The sequence below is a fragment of the Microcaecilia unicolor genome, chromosome 1, assembly GCF_901765095.1.
Source record: "Microcaecilia unicolor chromosome 1, aMicUni1.1, whole genome shotgun sequence".
NCBI lineage: Eukaryota > Metazoa > Chordata > Amphibia > Gymnophiona > Siphonopidae > Microcaecilia > Microcaecilia unicolor.
Window position 1 is genome coordinate 707,569,506 of NC_044031.1, and position 17,505 is coordinate 707,587,010.

At 42.8% G+C, this 17,505-nt stretch overlaps 1 protein-coding gene and 1 long non-coding RNA gene across 8 annotated transcripts in view; one reads left to right on the forward strand and one right to left on the reverse strand.

The window, feature by feature from the left end:
• Positions 1-17,505, forward strand: part of NEDD4 (NEDD4 E3 ubiquitin protein ligase) — a 578,822-nt gene that overhangs the window by 452,421 nt on the left and 108,896 nt on the right. For all 7 annotated transcript variants that reach the window (XM_030189078.1, XM_030189079.1, XM_030189080.1 and 4 more), the window contains 2 exons: positions 8,141-8,262; positions 8,695-8,765. In XM_030189078.1, the coding sequence (XP_030044938.1) occupies positions 8,141-8,262; positions 8,695-8,765 (193 nt within the window). The remainder of the gene's footprint in view (positions 1-8,140; positions 8,263-8,694; positions 8,766-17,505) is intronic.
• Positions 328-17,012, reverse strand: LOC115459229. The gene is made up of 3 exons (XR_003940233.1): positions 17,001-17,012; positions 16,592-16,597; positions 328-401 (listed from the first exon to the last, which is right to left on the reverse strand). It is a non-coding gene; the product is annotated as an uncharacterized LOC115459229 (long non-coding RNA).

The window sequence follows — 17,505 nt, forward strand, 5'->3', positions numbered from 1 at the left end:
TGAACTGGACATTGTTGGCACATTTAGACAGACTGTGGTCAGTTCTGCATGAAGTAAACCTTCCCATTATTAATCAATACCTTCTCTGTGAAATAGTAATAATAAAAAAGGCAAATGCATTTTTATAATATATCACTGCATTCCACAAAGCAGAAGGAGCAAGTTACCACACGCCATCTTTTTTTCTTTTGATGTAGGCACAGAAAAAAAAGATTTTAAATGCTCCCAAGTTTCAATCTAATTCGTGTTTAATGTGGGATATAAATGTCAGTAAATAAATAGAAACTCTGAATGTTGAGCACCTGATTCTCATAACATGATATCTGTTTTAATGGCCCTTTACCAGGAGAAAAAAATCTCTGCACGAATATAACAGTGCGAGGGTTTCCCTTTAACCAGCCCTCCAAATGACATAACAAATTACTACTGTACCAATGAAAAGTTATTCCATTATATAGTAACATAGTAGATGACGGCAGAAAAAGACCTGCACGGTCCATCCAGTCTGCCCAACAAGATAACTCATATTTGCTGCTTTTTGTGTATACCCTACTTTGATTTGTACCTGTGCTCTTCAGGGCACAGACCGTATAAGTCTGCCCCGCACTATCCCTGCTTCCCAACCACCAGCCCTACCTCCCAATCACCGGCTCTGGCACAGGCACAGACCGTGTAAGTCTGCCCAGCACTATCCTCACCTCCCCACCACCAGCCCTGCCTCCCAACCACCGGCTCTGGTACAGACCGTATAAGTCTGCCCAGCCCTATTCCCGCCTCCCAACCACCAGCCCCGCCTCCCGATCTTGACTAAGCTCCTGAGGATCCATTCCTTCGGCACAGGATTCCTTTATGCTTATCCCACGCATGTTTGAATTCCGTTACCGTTTTCATTTCCACCACCTCCCGCGGGAGGGCATTCAAAGCATCCACTACTCTCTCCGTGAAGAAATACTTCCTGACATTTTTCTTGAGTCTGCCCCCCTTCAATCTCATTTCATGTCCTCTCGTTCTACCACCTTCCCATCTCCGGAAAAGGTTCGTTTGCGGATTAATACCTTTCAACAGTGCTTTTTTTGTAGAAAAAAAGGTGCCGGTACTCATTATGGGCGGGGTCACCACACATGGCCCCACCCCTATGATAGCCACACCCACATTAACCACACCCCCTATACCAGCCATGGCGCATATAAACAGACATCATTGAAAATATTACAGTACTATAGGAGAAAAAAATAACATGATTTTTTTTCATTATAAATAATCTCTGTAAGCTCTTACAGCTCCAGTATACCCAGTGCAAAATAAGACAGCCAATGTAAATTCTCAAATTGGACATATTACAAACACTAAAATGAAAATAAAATGATTTTTTTCTACCTTTGTTGTCTGGTGACTGTTTTTCTTTCCATATTGGTCCCAGTCTGTGATTCTCCTTTCTTTGTTTTCGCTTAACTCTTCTGTGCCATTTGTCATTTTTGTCTCCTTTTTCATTGCTTTCTTCAATATTTTTCAGGCTCTCTCTCTGTCCAGATTTAATTCATTCTTACTATCCATTCTTTAATTTCCTTCATCTACCTGTGGCTTTTCATCTTTTCCTCACCCTTGTTCTCCCCATGCCCCTTCCTCTTATTCTCCAGTCTTTCTCTATTCCCCTTTTCCATCCAGCAGCTCTGCTTTCTCTCCCCATCCTTCCAGTGTCTCCCCTATTTCTTTCTGCATTCTTCCATCCAGCGTCTTCCCTCTTTCTCTCCCTATCCTTCCGTTTTCCCTCTCTCTCTCCCCATCCTTCCATCTGTTTTCCCTCTCTTTCCCCATCCTTCCATCTGTTTTTCCCTCTCTCCCCAATCCTTCCATCTGTGTTTTTCCCTCTCTTCCCATCCTTCCATCTGTTTTCCCTCTCTCTTCCCCATCCTTCCATCTGTTTTTCCCTCTCTCCCCAATCCTTCCATCTGTGTTTTCCCTCTCTCTCCCCATCCTTCCATCTGTTTTTTCCCCTCTCTCCCCAATCCTTCCATCTGTTTTTCCCTCTCTCTCCCCATCCTTCCATCTGTTTTTCCCTCTCTCTCCCCAATCCTTCCATCTGTGTTTTTCCCTCTCTCTCCCCATCCTTCCATCTGTTTTTTCCCCTCTCCCCAATCCTTCCATCTGTGTTTTTCCCTCTCTCTCCCCATCCTTCCATCTGTTGTTTTCCCTCTTTCTCTCCCCTCCCCAATCCTCCCTGTTGGTTTCCCTCTTTCTCTCTCCTCCCCCTCCATCCTTCCCTCTGTTGGTTTCCCTCTTTCTCTCTCTCCCCAATCCTTCCTCGTTGTTTCCCTCTTTCTCTCTCTCCCCTCCCAATCCTTTCCTCTGTGTGGTTCCCTCTTTCCTCTCTCCCCCTCCCAACCTTCCTCTGTTGTTTTCCCCTCTTACTCTGTTTTTTTCTCTCTCTCCCCCTCCCAATCCTTCCTCTGTTGGTTTCCCTCTTTCTCTCTCTCCCCCTCCCAATCCTTCCCTCTGTTGGTTTCCCTCTTTCTCTCTCTCCCCAATCCTTCCCTCTGTTGGTTTCCCTCTTTCTCTGTCTCCCTCCCCAATCCTTCCCTCTGTTGTTTTCCCTCTCTCTCTCCCCAATCCTTCCCTCTGTTGGTTTCCCTCTCTCTCTCTCTCTCCCCAATCCTTCCCTCTGTTGGTTTCCCTCTCTCTCTCTCTCTCCCCAATCCTTCCCTCTGTTGGTTTCCCTCTCTCTCTCTCTCTCCCCAATCCTTCCCTCTGTTGGTTTCCCTCTCTCTCTCTCCCCAATCCTTCCCTCTGTTGTTTTCCCTCTCTCTCTCTCTCCCCAATCCTTCCCTTTGTTGTTTTCCCTCTCTCTCTCTCTCCCCAATCCTTCCCTCTGTTGTTTTCCCTCTCTCTCTCCTCAATCCTTCCCTCTGTTGGTTTCCCTCTCTCTCTCTCTCCCCAATCCTTCCCTCTGTTGGTTTCCCTCTCTCTCCCCAATCCTTCCCTCTGTTGGTTTCCCTCTCTCTCCCCAATCCTTCCCTCTGTTGTTTTCCCTCTCTCTCTCTCTCCCCATCCTTCCCTCTGTTGGTTTCCCTCTCTCTCCCAATCCTTCCCTCTGTTGGTTTCCCTCTCTCTCCCCAATCCTTCCCTCTGTTGTTTTCCCTCTCTCTCTCCCCAATCCTTCCCTCTGTTGGTTTCCCTCTCTCTCTCTTTCCCCAATCCTTCCCTCTGTTGTTTTCCCCCTCTCTCTCTCTCCCCAATCCTTCCCTCTGTTGGTTTCCCTCTTTCTCTCTCTCCCCAAGCCTTCCCTCTGTTGGTTTCCCTCTCTCTCTCTCCCCAATCCTTCCCTCTGTTGTTTTCCCTCTTTCTCTCTCTCCCCAATCCTTCCCTCTGTTGTTTTCCCTCTTTCTCTCTCTCCCCAATCCTTCCCTCTGTTGTTTTCCCTCTCTCTCTCTCTCTCCCCAATCCTTCTCTCTGTTGTTTTCCCTCTCTCTCTCTCTCTCCCCAATCCTTCCCTCTGTTGGTTTCCCTCTCTCTCTCTCTCCCCAATCCTTCCCTCTGTTGTTTTCCCTCTTTCTCTCGCTCCCCAATCCTTCCCTCTGTTGTTTTCCCTCTTTCTCTCGCTCCCCAATCCTTCCCTCTGTTGGATTCCATCTCCCTGCCAAGTTTCCCGCGAACGGCGACGCACGCGGCACCAGCCCCTATTTCCGGCCGCTGCTGCTTCTCCTGTTGAGCAGCAGCGGCCGCTACACAAAGAAAAAGAAGATTTAAAAAAAAAATTGAAACCTGGCTGAAACGCGGCACCCCGGCACTGTAGACAGCCATTAGGCATTGGCTGTTGCCCCGCAGCCGCTCCTCCTCTTGCCTCTACGTCACTGCCCCTGGAGGAAAACCCCGGAGGAGCGTAGTGACGTAGAAGCAAGAGGAGGAGCGGCTGCGGGGCAACAGCCAATGCCTAATGGCTGTCTACAGTGCCGGGGTGCCGCGTTTCAGCCAGGTTTGAAGTTTTTTTTAAATCTTTTTCCTTGTGTAGCATCCGCTGCTGCTTCAGCGGCCGCTGCTGCTCAACAGGAGAAGCAGCAGCGGCTGGAAATGGGGGCTGGCACTGCGTGCGGGACATGGACTCACGGGGCGGGGGGAGCAAAAAAAAAAGGTGCCGGTACGCCGTACCGTTGCGTACCGGCACGAAAAAAGCACTGCCTTTCAAATATTTGAACGTCTGTATCATATCACCCCTGTTTCTCCTTTCCTCCAGAGTATACATGTTTAGTTCAGCAAGTCTCTCCTCATACGTCTTGTAACGCAAATCCCATACCATTCTCGTAGCTTTTCTTTGCACCGCTTCAATTCTTTTTACATCCTTAACAAGATACGGCCTCCAAAACTGAACACAATACTCCAGGTGGGACCTCACCAACGACTTATACAGGGGCATCAACACCCCCTTTCTTCTGCTGGTCACACCTCTCTTTATACAGCCTAACAACCTTCTAGCTACGGCCACCGCCTTGTCACACTGTTTCGTCGCCTTCAAATCCTCAGATACTATCACCCCAAGATCCCTCTCTCCGTCCGTACCTATCAGACTCTCCCCGCCTAACACATACGTCTCCCTTGGATTTCTACTTCCTAAGTGCATCACTTATCCATATGCAGCACAATCCAGCATATTTGAAAATATAAGTGAAATTAAATAAAAATTCTACCGTAAGAACAACAATGTGGATGCAGTAGGTCATAGGTTTGCTTGCTTTGTTTTGAGTTTACGTTGAAGACAGCTGTGCAGAGAAGGGGAAAACAAAAATCAACCTAATTAGCCTCAACTTTGACTTCATTCTGTCTCCTGTTCTCAATCAAACCACCTTGCTTAGAGCTAACAGAGCATCATCATGTCTCCTCTTGCCCCCCCCCCCCCCCATCTAGCATACCTCTCCCAGCTCGCCACCTCAGATGATCCATTCCCCTCACTTGGCCAACCTTCAAACCTCGCCACTCTTCCAGCAGCTCTAGCGGTAGCATGCTGCCTGCCCAACCTGGAGCCTATTCTCTGACGTGTCCTGCACCGCTGATGCAACTTCCTGCTTACGCATGGACGGGATCTGGCAGAGAAAAGGCTCTGGATTGGCTAAGCAGCATGGTACCACTAGCGCTGCTGGAAGAATAGTGATGTTTGACAGACGGCGGTGAGGGGAATGGACCTGAGGGGAGGATATGAGATGGAAAGCTTAGAGAGGTATGCTGGGCGGGGGAGGAGGGAGAGAGGATGATGCTGTTAGCTGAGCCGGTGCGTCAAGCTCCATCTCTGGCCATCTTCAAATTTAAGCTAAAAGCCCACCTTTTTGATGCTGCTTTTAAATCCTAACCCTTATTCACTTGTTCAGAACCCTTATTTTATCATCCTCAGTTTAATATTCCCTTATCTCTTGTTTGTCCTGTTTGTCTGTCTTAATTAGATTGTAAGCTCTGTCGAGCAGGGACTGTCTCTTCATGTTCAAGTGTACAGCGCTGCGTACATCTAGTAGCGCTATAGAAATGATAAGTAGTAGAGGAGTGGGAAAAAAACAGATATTTGTATTCAGGCTGCCTGGCTCCATTCAACAACCGTCTTGCAAAATTCAGCAAAATATAATAGCTGGTGCGAGCCGGCTCCAGCATACCACTGCTTACAGGCCAGATTTTCCTCTTCTATCTTTTCATTAGGGGTACGTTTTTTCACAAATATGCTTTTATGGATTACTGGGAACAGGATTTGGAGGTGATTTTAAGTGTGAACGAATGGAAAGTGGAGTTTCTAGAAGTTTAAAAAAAAAAGCTTCCTTTTGTGGTCTGATTAAAAGAAAATTCTTACAAAATTCTTATTAGATGGTATTATATACAATGGTGGAAATAAGTATTTGATCCCTTGCTGATTTTGTAAGTTTGCCCACTGACAAAGACATGAGCAGCCCATAATTGAAGGGTAGGTTATTGGTAACAGTGAGAGATAGCACATCACAAATTAAATCCGGAAAATCACATTGTGGAAAGTATATGAATTTATTTGCATTCTGCAGAGGGAAATAAGTATTTGATCCCCCACCAACCAGTAAGAGATCTGGCCCCTACAGACCAGGTAGATGCTCCAAATCAACTCGTTACCTGCATGACAGACAGCTGTCGGCAATGGTCACCTGTATGAAAGACACCTGTCCACAGACTCAGTGAATCAGTCAGACTCTAACCTCTACAAAATGGCCAAGAGCAAGGAGCTGTCTAAGGATGTCAGGGACAAGATCATATACCTGCACAAGGCTGGAATGGGCTACAAAACCATCAGTAAGACGCTGGGCGAGAAGGAGACAACTGTTGGTGCCATAGTAAGAAAATGGAAGAAGTACAAAATGACTGTCAATCGACAAAGATCTGGGGCTCCACGCAAAATCTCACCTCGTGGGGTATCCTTGATCATGAGGAAGGTTAGAAATCAGCCTACAACTACAAGGGGGGAACTTGTCAATGATCTCAAGGCAGCTGGGACCACTGTCACCACGAAAACCATTGGTAACACATTACGACATAACGGATTGCAATCCTGCAGTGCCCGCAAGGTCCCCCTGCTCCGGAAGGCACATGTGACGGCCCGTCTGAAGTTTGCCAGTGAACACCTGGATGATGCCGAGAGTGATTGGGAGAAGGTGCTGTGGTCAGATGAGACAAAAATTGAGCTCTTTGGCATGAACTCAACTCGCCGTGTTTGGAGGAAGAGAAATGCTGCCTATGACCCAAAGAACACCGTCCCCACTGTCAAGCATGGAGGTGGAAATGTTATGTTTTGGGGGTGTTTCTCTGCTAAGGGCACAGGACTACTTCACCGCATCAATGGGAGAATGGATGGGGCCATGTACCATACAATTCTGAGTGACAACCTCCTTCCCTCCGCCAGGGCCTTAAAAATGGGTCGTGGCTGGGTCTTCCAGCACGACAATGACCCAAAACATACAGCCAAGGCAACAAAGGAGTGGCTCAGGAAGAAGCACATTAGGGTCATGGAGTGGCCTAGCCAGTCACCAGACCTTAATCTCATTGAAAACTTATGGAGGGAGCTGAAGCTGCGAGTTGCCAAGCGACAGCCCAGAACTCTTAATGATTTAGAGATGATCTGCAAAGAGGAGTGGACCAAAATTCCTCCTGACATGTGTGCAAACCTCATCATCAACTACAGAAGACGTCTGACCGCTGTGCTTGCCAACAAGGGTTTTGCCACCAAGTATTAGGTCTTGTTTGCCAGAGGGATTAAATACTTATTTCCCTCTGCAGAATGCAAATAAATTCATATACTTTCCACAATGTGATTTTCCGGATTTAATTTGTGATGTGCTATCTCTCACTGTTACTAATAACCTACCCTTCAATTATGGGCTGCTCATGTCTTTGTCAGTGGGCAAACTTACAAAATCAGCAAGGGATCAAATACTTATTTCCACCACTGTACCTGTTAAACTGAATTCAGTGTTTTCTTCAGTTTCTGATAATGAAGGTGTAGTTTGGATAGAGGAACATTTTTTTCATATTTGGTGGACTTGTGTGAAGATCCAGGATTTTTGGACAGCTGTCAAACTGGGGGGGCTGTGCCTTTTCCAGAGATCCCAAGTAGTGTGTGTTGGGCTTGGGAAATCGAAGAGGACTGATGTGACAGTGCCGCCTCAAGCGAATGTATCTTGATGTGGGTAAAAGTGTCATTGCAGCTCACTGGAAACAGGCTAAGGGGCCTACTATCACTGATTGGTTGTTAAAGCTAAATATTATTGGAGAAATGGAAAAGCTTACTGATAAATGACTGGGGCGTTATGATCCTACCGATGAAGAATGGACTTGGTTAAGGAAGTGAGTTGATCATCTTGGGGATGGGGGAGGGGCTATTGTAAAAAAAAAAAAAAAAAATTACTAAAAATAAAACTGTGATGAATATTCATTGTGGGTATTTTGAAAACCTGACTGGCTGGGGTGCTTCCAGGACCAGGTTTTGGAACCACTGACGTAAACACTAAAGCTAACAGTTAACTTATTCCATTTGCCTTTCCTTTAAAAAAACTGACCCCTTCGTTATATGCTCTGATTGCAAGTATTTAAACATTATGGTATTAATTTTTGTAATATATAGAAGTAAAATAGATTATTTTATCCACAGGGATAACTATACTTTACAAATCAATCCAAACTCTGGACTTTGCAATGAGGATCATCTCTCTTATTTCAAGTTCATAGGCCGTGTGGCTGGAATGGCAGTTTATCATGGCAAATTGCTGGATGGTTTGTATTAATTTCTTCTAATATCTCACATTTGAAGACAATGAAGGTAATTTTTCAAACTGCCCACCTTGGTGCAAAGTCAGGCACTTTTAACCCCACAGTTTTAGAAGGGAAAGTTTGTATGTATGTTCCCTTTTAAAATTTGTACCTGTGACAGAATTTCAACATAGGCAGAATTTTGCTGAAAAATAATTCAAATAAACTATAATCTTCAATCAACACACATTAATTTTAGAATTTGTCCAAGACACTTCTCTTGGAATGCCTACCCTAAGACAGGCAAACATTGTAACCAGAATGGAAAAAGGTACTTTTCAAATAGGCCAATAACTTGGCAAATTTCAGCCTTCATGAGCTTTTTGTTTATTTATTTTTACAGTAGGGTTTCATTGCTTTCAATTTAACATTTATATGTAAATTTTATTCCTGCAGGATTTTTTATTCGTCCGTTTTACAAAATGATGCTTCAGAAGCCAATAATACTTAATGATATGGAATTCGTGGTATGTGAATTTTTTTACCTAGTAATATTTACCATTATATTTTAGTTTAAGCAGAAAAGGGGTGCTTTTGCTAAAGGGCGTTAAGCCCTTAGTTCGTGCTTAGCATGCAAGAACAGGCTACTACAGAAATGCATTAGTATTTTTCAGTATTTTGCCTGTTTGCATATGCTAACCATTGAATTATCAATTTAGACAAAAAGAATTGGGGGGGAGGGGGCAGTAGGTGCTCCCGCATTAGCATGCGGCATCTGCATAGAGTTAGTGATGACAACATTAGTAGATGACCTACAATAACATTTTTTCTATACCCCCCATAATTGCTGCATTAAATCTGGCCTTTATGCATGGGAAAGTCATTCGTGAAAATATGTTTAAGCCATGATTTTACCATACTTAAAGGGCCCCAAAATGTTAAATTTCAGTTTGGTATCTCCTTCCACTAACAAATAAATGTCTGGGAACAGACTTGAAGGGGTTAGATTACTTTTTGCATGATACTTGTTGTGTTTTCCCTTTGAGCTCCATCTTCTTACAATTGAGATATATCTATAGATAGATAGATTGCACATTAGGGAAATGGGACTTGATATACCGCCTTTCTGAGGTTTTTGCAACTACATTCAAAACGGTTTACATATATTCAGGTACTTATTTTGTACCAAGGGCAATGGAGGGTTAAGTGACTTGCCCAGAGTCACAAGGAGCTGCAGTGGGAATCAAACTCAGTTCCCCAGGATCAAATTTTTTAATTAATTAAAACTTTTAATCAGTTGCTTAATTGCATAAATCATCCCTCTTGCGTTTCCTCTTGTTCAGTGCAAAATATATAAATATATACAAGTAAATTGTCAAAACTGACATATTTCAATTACTAAACTGAAAATAGTTAGGTTCTGCCTCTTTCTGTCTGTGCTTTGAACTCTGTATCCAGGCCTTCCCGTGTATTCACTGTTTATTGTATTCTTCTCCTTTCTTCTTTACTTCCTTCCCTATATCCATCTTTCATATTCAATATTCTTCTATTTTTCTGCCTCCTTCTAAAATCTATCTAGTTTCCATCTCTTCCCTTTCCCCTCCATACATGGACAGCATCTTCTTTCTTCTCTCTTCCCTTCCCCTCCTTCTGGAGTGCACAGGGACAGCAGGAGGTGGAAGCGTGAGAGATCCCAGACTATGGGAGGGGACAAAAAGGGGGAGAAAGGTGAAAGAGCAGGGAGCCTAATGCATTAATCGCATTAAAATTTTAATGTGTTAATCGTGTTAACATGTAAAATGTGAAGCCCTTTCCCTTTTGTGTTCTGATTCTACCAAGTCCTGATTTTTCTGTTGTGCTACACCAATTCCCTTGGCTTTTTTTTTTTTTTTTTGCCAAATGTGCTTATGTTTCATACATCTTGTAGAGCAAGCTTAAGAAATAAAGTTGAGACACGGGCCCAGGTGCAGGACTAGGCTGTGGTTTGTTTCCTGTGACATAAGAGCATAGGCGCCCGGTATAAGAAGCTTCTCCCCAGCCATAGCAGGATGGATCAGCTGTTTCTATAGAAATGCTAAATAGTATTAGTAGTAGTTCTCCTGCCAGTCCTGCTGCTCTGGGGGGTTTAAATAGCAGCAACTTCAGTGAAAGCCATCTCTAGCGTTGTGTATAACCAGTTATAATTTGATTATCTTACTGCTGGGAGAACAGAGCAGGGGTGTTGGCTGGAGGTGTCCTGGGTTGCCAGGGAGATATTTAACTAGGATCATGAATTCCTGCACATGAGCAGTTCACACCTAAGAGACTTGCACTGACCCCTGAAATTTTAAAAGTGCTAAAAATAAGTTTTAAAAGTATTTGCATCAAATCTAATTGCAGAAGTTAGGTGCTAGGAAGTGGGATTGGTATGCTAAGTACTCAAATTTGCTCAAGCCATATGCAAATTAGTCTGTTTTTGGGAGGTTTTCATTTGCATATTTATGGGTAAAAATTGTTGGAAATGTTTACAGCCTTAATGTTAGGGCATGGCTCTGATCAAAAATGTGAACTTTGATCCAAAAACGAAGGGTTTAGATAGTGTTTTTGACTAAAAATTCCCATTAGAGTGTCTGTATGTTAATCTGCATTCAATTAGAGCTCTCTGATTGGATGAGCAGCTCCTGTTAGAAAATCTGCCCGCGAACAGAGAGGAGAGAATCAATGGGTGGGTGGGTGTGGATGGCTGGAGGGAGGGGAGAGGAGAGAATCAATGGGTGGGTATGGATGGCTGGAGGGGGGGGGCAGGGGAGCGAGGACAAGAAATGATGAAGAAAGGCAGAAAGTAAAGAAATAAATGGAAAGGAAGCCCTGGAAACGGAGTTAAGAGGACAGATAGCAGCAGAATCGGATACTGGGCCAGCATTATCAGAAAAACAAAGTCACCAGACAACAAAGATAGAAAAGATCATTTTATTTTCATCATAGTGTTTGGAATATGTCCACTTTGAGAATCAGGTGCTCAACATTAAATGTTTATATTTATTTACTTATGTATGGCATTTTATCCCACATTAAACATGAATTAGGATGCTTTGTGGCTCTACATGAGAATTGTGATGATATGATCCTTGTTTCATATTGTTGACGGTCTGCATTTTCCGTATGGGTGGTATATTGGTGTATTAGGTTCTGCCCAGTGTAATATTTATGGTACAGTAAGGTTCTGAATGTGTTTTTGCACAAAGTTGTGCATAGTGTTTTGTAGTTGAGCGATTGTGGTTAGTATATGCTTTGAGCAACCACTTTATTCTTTGACATATGATACATATGTAAAATCTAAATTTAATAAAAGGTATTGTGCCTTTTTTATTTATTTATTTTTTCTGTGTTATCAGACAATTATGGATTTAAGCTCCACCCCTGGCCCCACCCCTAACCCTGCCCCCTTTAGCCTCCCCAAACAGTTGGGCCACCGACCGCCTATGCACAAGAGTCACAACCTTTAAGCCTAAAAAACAAGTACTGCTGAATAGGCATTTTTACAGAGCCAGTTTGAACAGGTTGCGGAGACAGCTAGCAAAGGAAGCACATATAGAAAACGCATATAAGAAAATCAAGTAAAAATTTTAGTTTATAAGTGCTTAGAACCAGGAAAACGGGCATTTGCGTCTGGATTCCTTGGTTTAATGGGTAGACCTGCAGTGCTCCCTCAAGAACATTCACATACTTCCTTCTTGAACCTTTATTAATCCTTTCTTCATTTCTGTAACATTTAAAACCACTGAATAAATTTTGCTTGATTTGATTAATTGATTTTTTTATAGATCCAATTTATTTCAGGTATTCCAGGTTTTGGAACCTCGGCACTCAGAGGGTGTTGGCCGCCCTAGTCCCTCAACAATCTGTGTATATAAGTACTGTATCGCTTCTTACTTCTTTAACCAAAGTGATAGTTAATATATGTGTGTGATTTTTTTTTAATTTTATTTTATTTTATATTTTTAGATTTGTATTGATTTTTATATCTGCCCTCAGGAGAGAGATACCAGAAATTGTCACTCTACTTACTTTATTTACTTATTACTTATGTGAGCAATTTTGTATGCCGCACATTTGGAAACCATCATTCTGGTTAAACAAATAAGAAACAATACTGTACTTATATGCACAGATGTATGAAACATATAAGCACACTTGGCAAAAAAAAAAAAAAAGCCAGGGGAATTGGTGTAGCACAACAGTAGAAAAATTAGGTCTTTGTGACAGACTTAGAACACAAAAGGGAAAGGAGCAGTCAAATATGGACTCTAAAATGGCCTTAGTCAAGGGAAAGAGAGATATGTCCAAGTCCTGGTGGCTCACTGGTCATCTTCCACACCTGGATGTTTTGCCGCAAGTTTGCAAGGCCAGGTTAAATTGTGTGAGAAGTTTAATTATTTGGGCAGGTTTTGGAAGGCCAGGTTAAATTATGTGAGGAGTTTCGTTATTTGGGCATCATCTTGGAGTCGGGATTACGTTTTGAACAGCAGGTGTCCTGGGTAGTACGACTGGGGTTCGGTACCTTAAGAATGTTGTGGGCAGTGAGGCCTTATTTTGACCATGCAACGTTACATGTTATTTTGCATGCGTTAGTAATAACTTATGCTAATGTGGTTTATGTAGGAGCAGCATGTAACCAAGAGGTTACAAAACGCAGTCATTAGGCTGTTGGGGGATATGGGGGTTGAGAGATCATGAGACCCATTTACATATCTGTTATCACTGGCTGCCTGTTGAATATAGGATATTGTACAAAGTTTTGGTTTTGACACACAAGGTATTGTACATGGGAGTGCTGGAATACTTGGTACCCATAGGCTCAGTCTTATGTCCCAGGATTTGAGGGAGGGAAGTATCTCTTAGGCAGTTTAAGGGTGATGCAATATCCCCTTGAACCAAATATGTCTCTCGAGCTTCAGCCCAGGAGGAAAGGGTTAAGAAGGCTGTTGTAGTTGGTGATTTTATTCTTAGGCACGTAGATACATAGTAACATAATAGATGACGGCAGAAAAAGACCTGCATGGTCCATCCAGTCTGCCCAAGACAAACTCATATGTGTATACCTTACCTTGAATTTGTACCTGTCCTGGTGCAAAGGTGGCGAACCTTACATGTCACCTAGATAGAATTTTAGATAGTGCTGGGGAGGATCTGGCTGTCTTGGTACATGTGATTAAACGAATAAAGTGATTAAATTTGCAGATGACACAAAACAATTCAAAGTTGTCAAAACGCATGCAGATTGAAAAATTGCAGGAAGATCGTAGGAAACTGGAAGGCTGGGCATCCAAATGGCAGATGAAATTTAATGTAGAATGCACAAAATGATACAGGGGATGGAACTGCTCCCATATGAGGAAAGGCTAAAGAGGTTAGGGCTCTTCAGCTTGGAAAAGAGATGGCTGAGGGGGGATATGATTGAGATCTACAAAATCCTGGATGGTGTGTAGCCGGTAGAGGTGAATCGATTTTTCACTCATTCAAAAAGTACAAAGACCAGACAGGGGACACTCAATGAAATTACATGGGAATACTTTTAAAACAAATAGGAGGAAATATTTTTTCACTCAAAGAATAGTTAAGCTCTGGAACTCGTTGCTGGAGGATGTGGTAACGGTGGTTAGCGTATCTGGGTTTAAAAAAGGTTTGGACAAGTTCCTGGAGAAAAAGTACATAGTCTGTTATTGAGATGGACATAGGGAAAGCTACTGCTTCCGCTTTGATTGGTAGCATGGAATGGTGCTACTAATTGAGTTTCTACCAGGTACTTGTGACCTGGATTGGCCACTGCTGGAAGCAGAATACTGGGCTAGGTGGACCATTGGTCTGACAAAGTATGGCTATTATGATAAGTTGAAAGCATATTTTTTTCAAAAAGCATTCAGGTTAGTTAGCTGACTTGGCTTCTGAGAAGTTCTGAGAGAAGAGCACATTTCTGTGATAAGTGAACATTATTTTGCTTTGTGCTTTGGGAACTTAAAAATTGGGGTTTAAAGGAGGAATTGTAGGTTAGTGGTATGCAGAATAAAGATATAAAAAAGCAAACTTTATCAACTAATCTCCATACTCTTTTCCCCCTAGTTTTAGAACTTCGTTGTACCACAGCATTAACAGATAGCCTCTAGCAAGCACTCCAAGACCTAGTTTAGTCTTAGTGGGGAAAACAAAAAAGGAGAGAGAGAAAGAAAAGCAAGCATTATTAACTAGTTTCCATAGTGTACAACCCTTTTCCCATAGTTTTAAACTGAAATTTTCTCCAGAAGTAGACACTTTTCCCATTGTTTTAAACTGAAACTTTTTCTAGAGGTAGAAATTTAACAGCCAAAGAACTTTAAAAGTTAATAGGAAGGCTCAAATCTTGTTCTAAAAGACTTGCTGGAGAGGTAGCACTAATTAAGGTGTGAGGAAGTAGAATATTTGCAGAGGTTACTAAGGGCAATATGATTACTGAATTAGCTTGAAAGGGTCTGTTTGAAGCAATCCCCTTAGATTTAAAACTATATAAAGAGGAAAGGCCCCACTTAACTTTCTTTCTGAGAAGTTCTGAGAGAAGAGGACAGTTCTCTGATAAGTGAACATTATTTTGCTTTATGCTTTGGGGACTTAAAGATTGGGGTTTAAAGGAGAAATTGAAGGTTATTGATAGAATCAAAATATTAAAAAAGAAGCAAACTTTATCAACTAATCTCCATACTCTCTTCCCCCTAGTTTTAAAATTTGAACTTTGTATCACAGCATTAACAGCCTCTAGCAGACACTGCAGGACCTAGTTTTTAGTCTTCATAGCAACACCTGCCCACCCCTAGCACAACTCTTCATTTGCAGTCAGTTAATTTAATTAGGATAACAAGCAAGGAGTGCTCTTACAGAGTTTCAAATACATTTCATTACCTTCTAAGAAGAAAACACTAAATAAATCACACAATATACCATATAAACTAAAGACATTTTTATATTAGGCTAATATCCTTAATGCCTTAGCAAGTTTTAAATTATTGAAAAACTGAATAATACTAAGATGGAGTCAGCAGTCCAGCAGCGAGAGGGGTGCTATCCAGTCTTTTGCATTTAGTGTCACATGTATGATTATCTCCCGGTTGGAGAGTGGTTATATGTGTGTGCCCATTGAAAAGAGCTCCTAGCTCTGAGAACAGGTCCATTCTCTTGAGGCTAAACTAGCAGACTTGGTGAAGCTGAGGGAGTCAGAGAGGTGCATAGAGGAGACCTATAGGGATATTGTACAGAAGTCCCACCTCCAGTCTGGTACCCCCTGTGCTGCCTTGGAGGAGGGAGGTCTCCTAGAAGGAGAGCATCATCCTAGTGAAGTAGGAAGTACTATAACCAGGACCTGCCCACAAGGGGATGTACTATCCTCTCGCACAGAGGATATGTCTCCAAGTTCTGCCCAGGAGGGAAGGGTTAGGACAGCTGTTGTTGTTGGTGATTCGATCATTAGTCATATAGATAGCTGAGTGGCTGTGGATGTGAGAATCGCCTGGTGACTTGCCTGCCTGGTGCGAAGGTTACAGAAGTCACGCGACACCTAGACAGGATCTTAGAAAGTGCTGGGGAGGAGTCAGCTGTTTTGGTACACGTGAGTACCAATGACATAGGAAAATGTGGGAGAGACGTTCTGGAAGCCAAATTTAGGCTCTTAGGTAGAATGCTGAAGCCCAGATCCTCCAGGGTTGCATTTTCAGAGATGCTCCCCATTACATGTGCAGGACCCAAAAGACAGGCAGAGCTCCAAAGTCTCAATGCGTGGTTGAGTCGATGGTGTAGGGATTGTGGGATTTAGATTTGTTAGGAATTGGGCGGCATTCTGGGAAAGGGGGAGACTGTTCCGAAAGGATGGGCTCCACCTTAACAGGGATGGAACCAGGCTTTTAAATTAGAATGGGGGGGGGGGGGAACCGACAGTCATCCAGGAGCGCATGGCTCAGTGTGGAGTATCCTTGAAGGATACTATTGAAACAGGACATTTAGGGAATCCCAATAGAGAGGTTTCAACAATGCTTAAAGTAAGCTAGGTGTGCTTAATGAGAGAGCAGGATAAAGGATGCACATTATCCCCTTCAACTTCTAAGCAGCTTGAAGATCAAAGGAAAAAACACAATTTGAAGTGCCTATACAGAAATGCTAGAAGCCTAAAAAATAAGATGGGAGAGTTAGAATATATAGCACTAAGTGATGGGGTAGATATACTAGGCATCTTAAAGGCTTGGTAAAAAGAGGACAATCAAGTATGGGCCTCATAGAAGGCGCCACAAAAATTGTGAACACCTCTCTTTCTAATGAACAGCTACCTACAGCATTAAAAAGGGCAGTGGTCTACCCTCTGCTGAAGAAAAACAACCTTGACCAGGAGAAACTTGAAAATTACAGGCCAGTATCCAACATCCCGTTTTTAGGGAAACTCATAGAACAAACGGTCTGTGTTCGACTTAATGACTGGTTAGAAAAGAAAAACTGGCTAGATCCATGTCAATCTGGATTCAGACCTGGTTATGGTACAGAAACAGTCCTTGTAGCTCTACTAGATGATCTTCACAGAAACTGAGACAAGGGATTCGCCTCAATGTTAGTATTGCTTGATTTCTCTGCAGCTTTTGACACCGTGGATCATAATATCATGCTAGCACAACTGACAGAAACAGGTATCTATGGAACAGTACCTGCTTGGTTCAGATCCTACCTATCAGACAGGCAACAATCCATAATATTTGGCAGCAACTCATCACCACCATGGACACTGACCTGCGATGTACCACAAAGATCAATACTGTCACCTATTCTGTTCAATATCTACCTCAAACCACTAGCTGAGCTGATTCGGTCAATGGACACTCAGTTCTACATCTATACAGATGATGTGCATCTACTCATACCCATTGAACCTGACTTACCTACAGCCTTGAATAAACTGATTACCTGTCTAACATCAATTCAAGAATGGGCTAAGCACAACAAACTTTGCCTGAACCCAAGTAAAACTGAGCTTCTCTGGGTCCTTAACACAAGTGGATACACACCTGACATCAAAATCCCTTTTGGGAAGTATGAACTTCCCCTCAAATCACAAGTCAGAGACCTTGGAATACGGTTAGATTCAACACTTACACTGATTCCCCAAATCCAAGCAACCTTCAAGAGCTGCTTCTACTATTTGTGACAGCTACGCTGGCTCTCTCCTTACATCGGGAAGGTAAATCTTATCCCAGTTGTACATGCCATGATAACATAGTAACA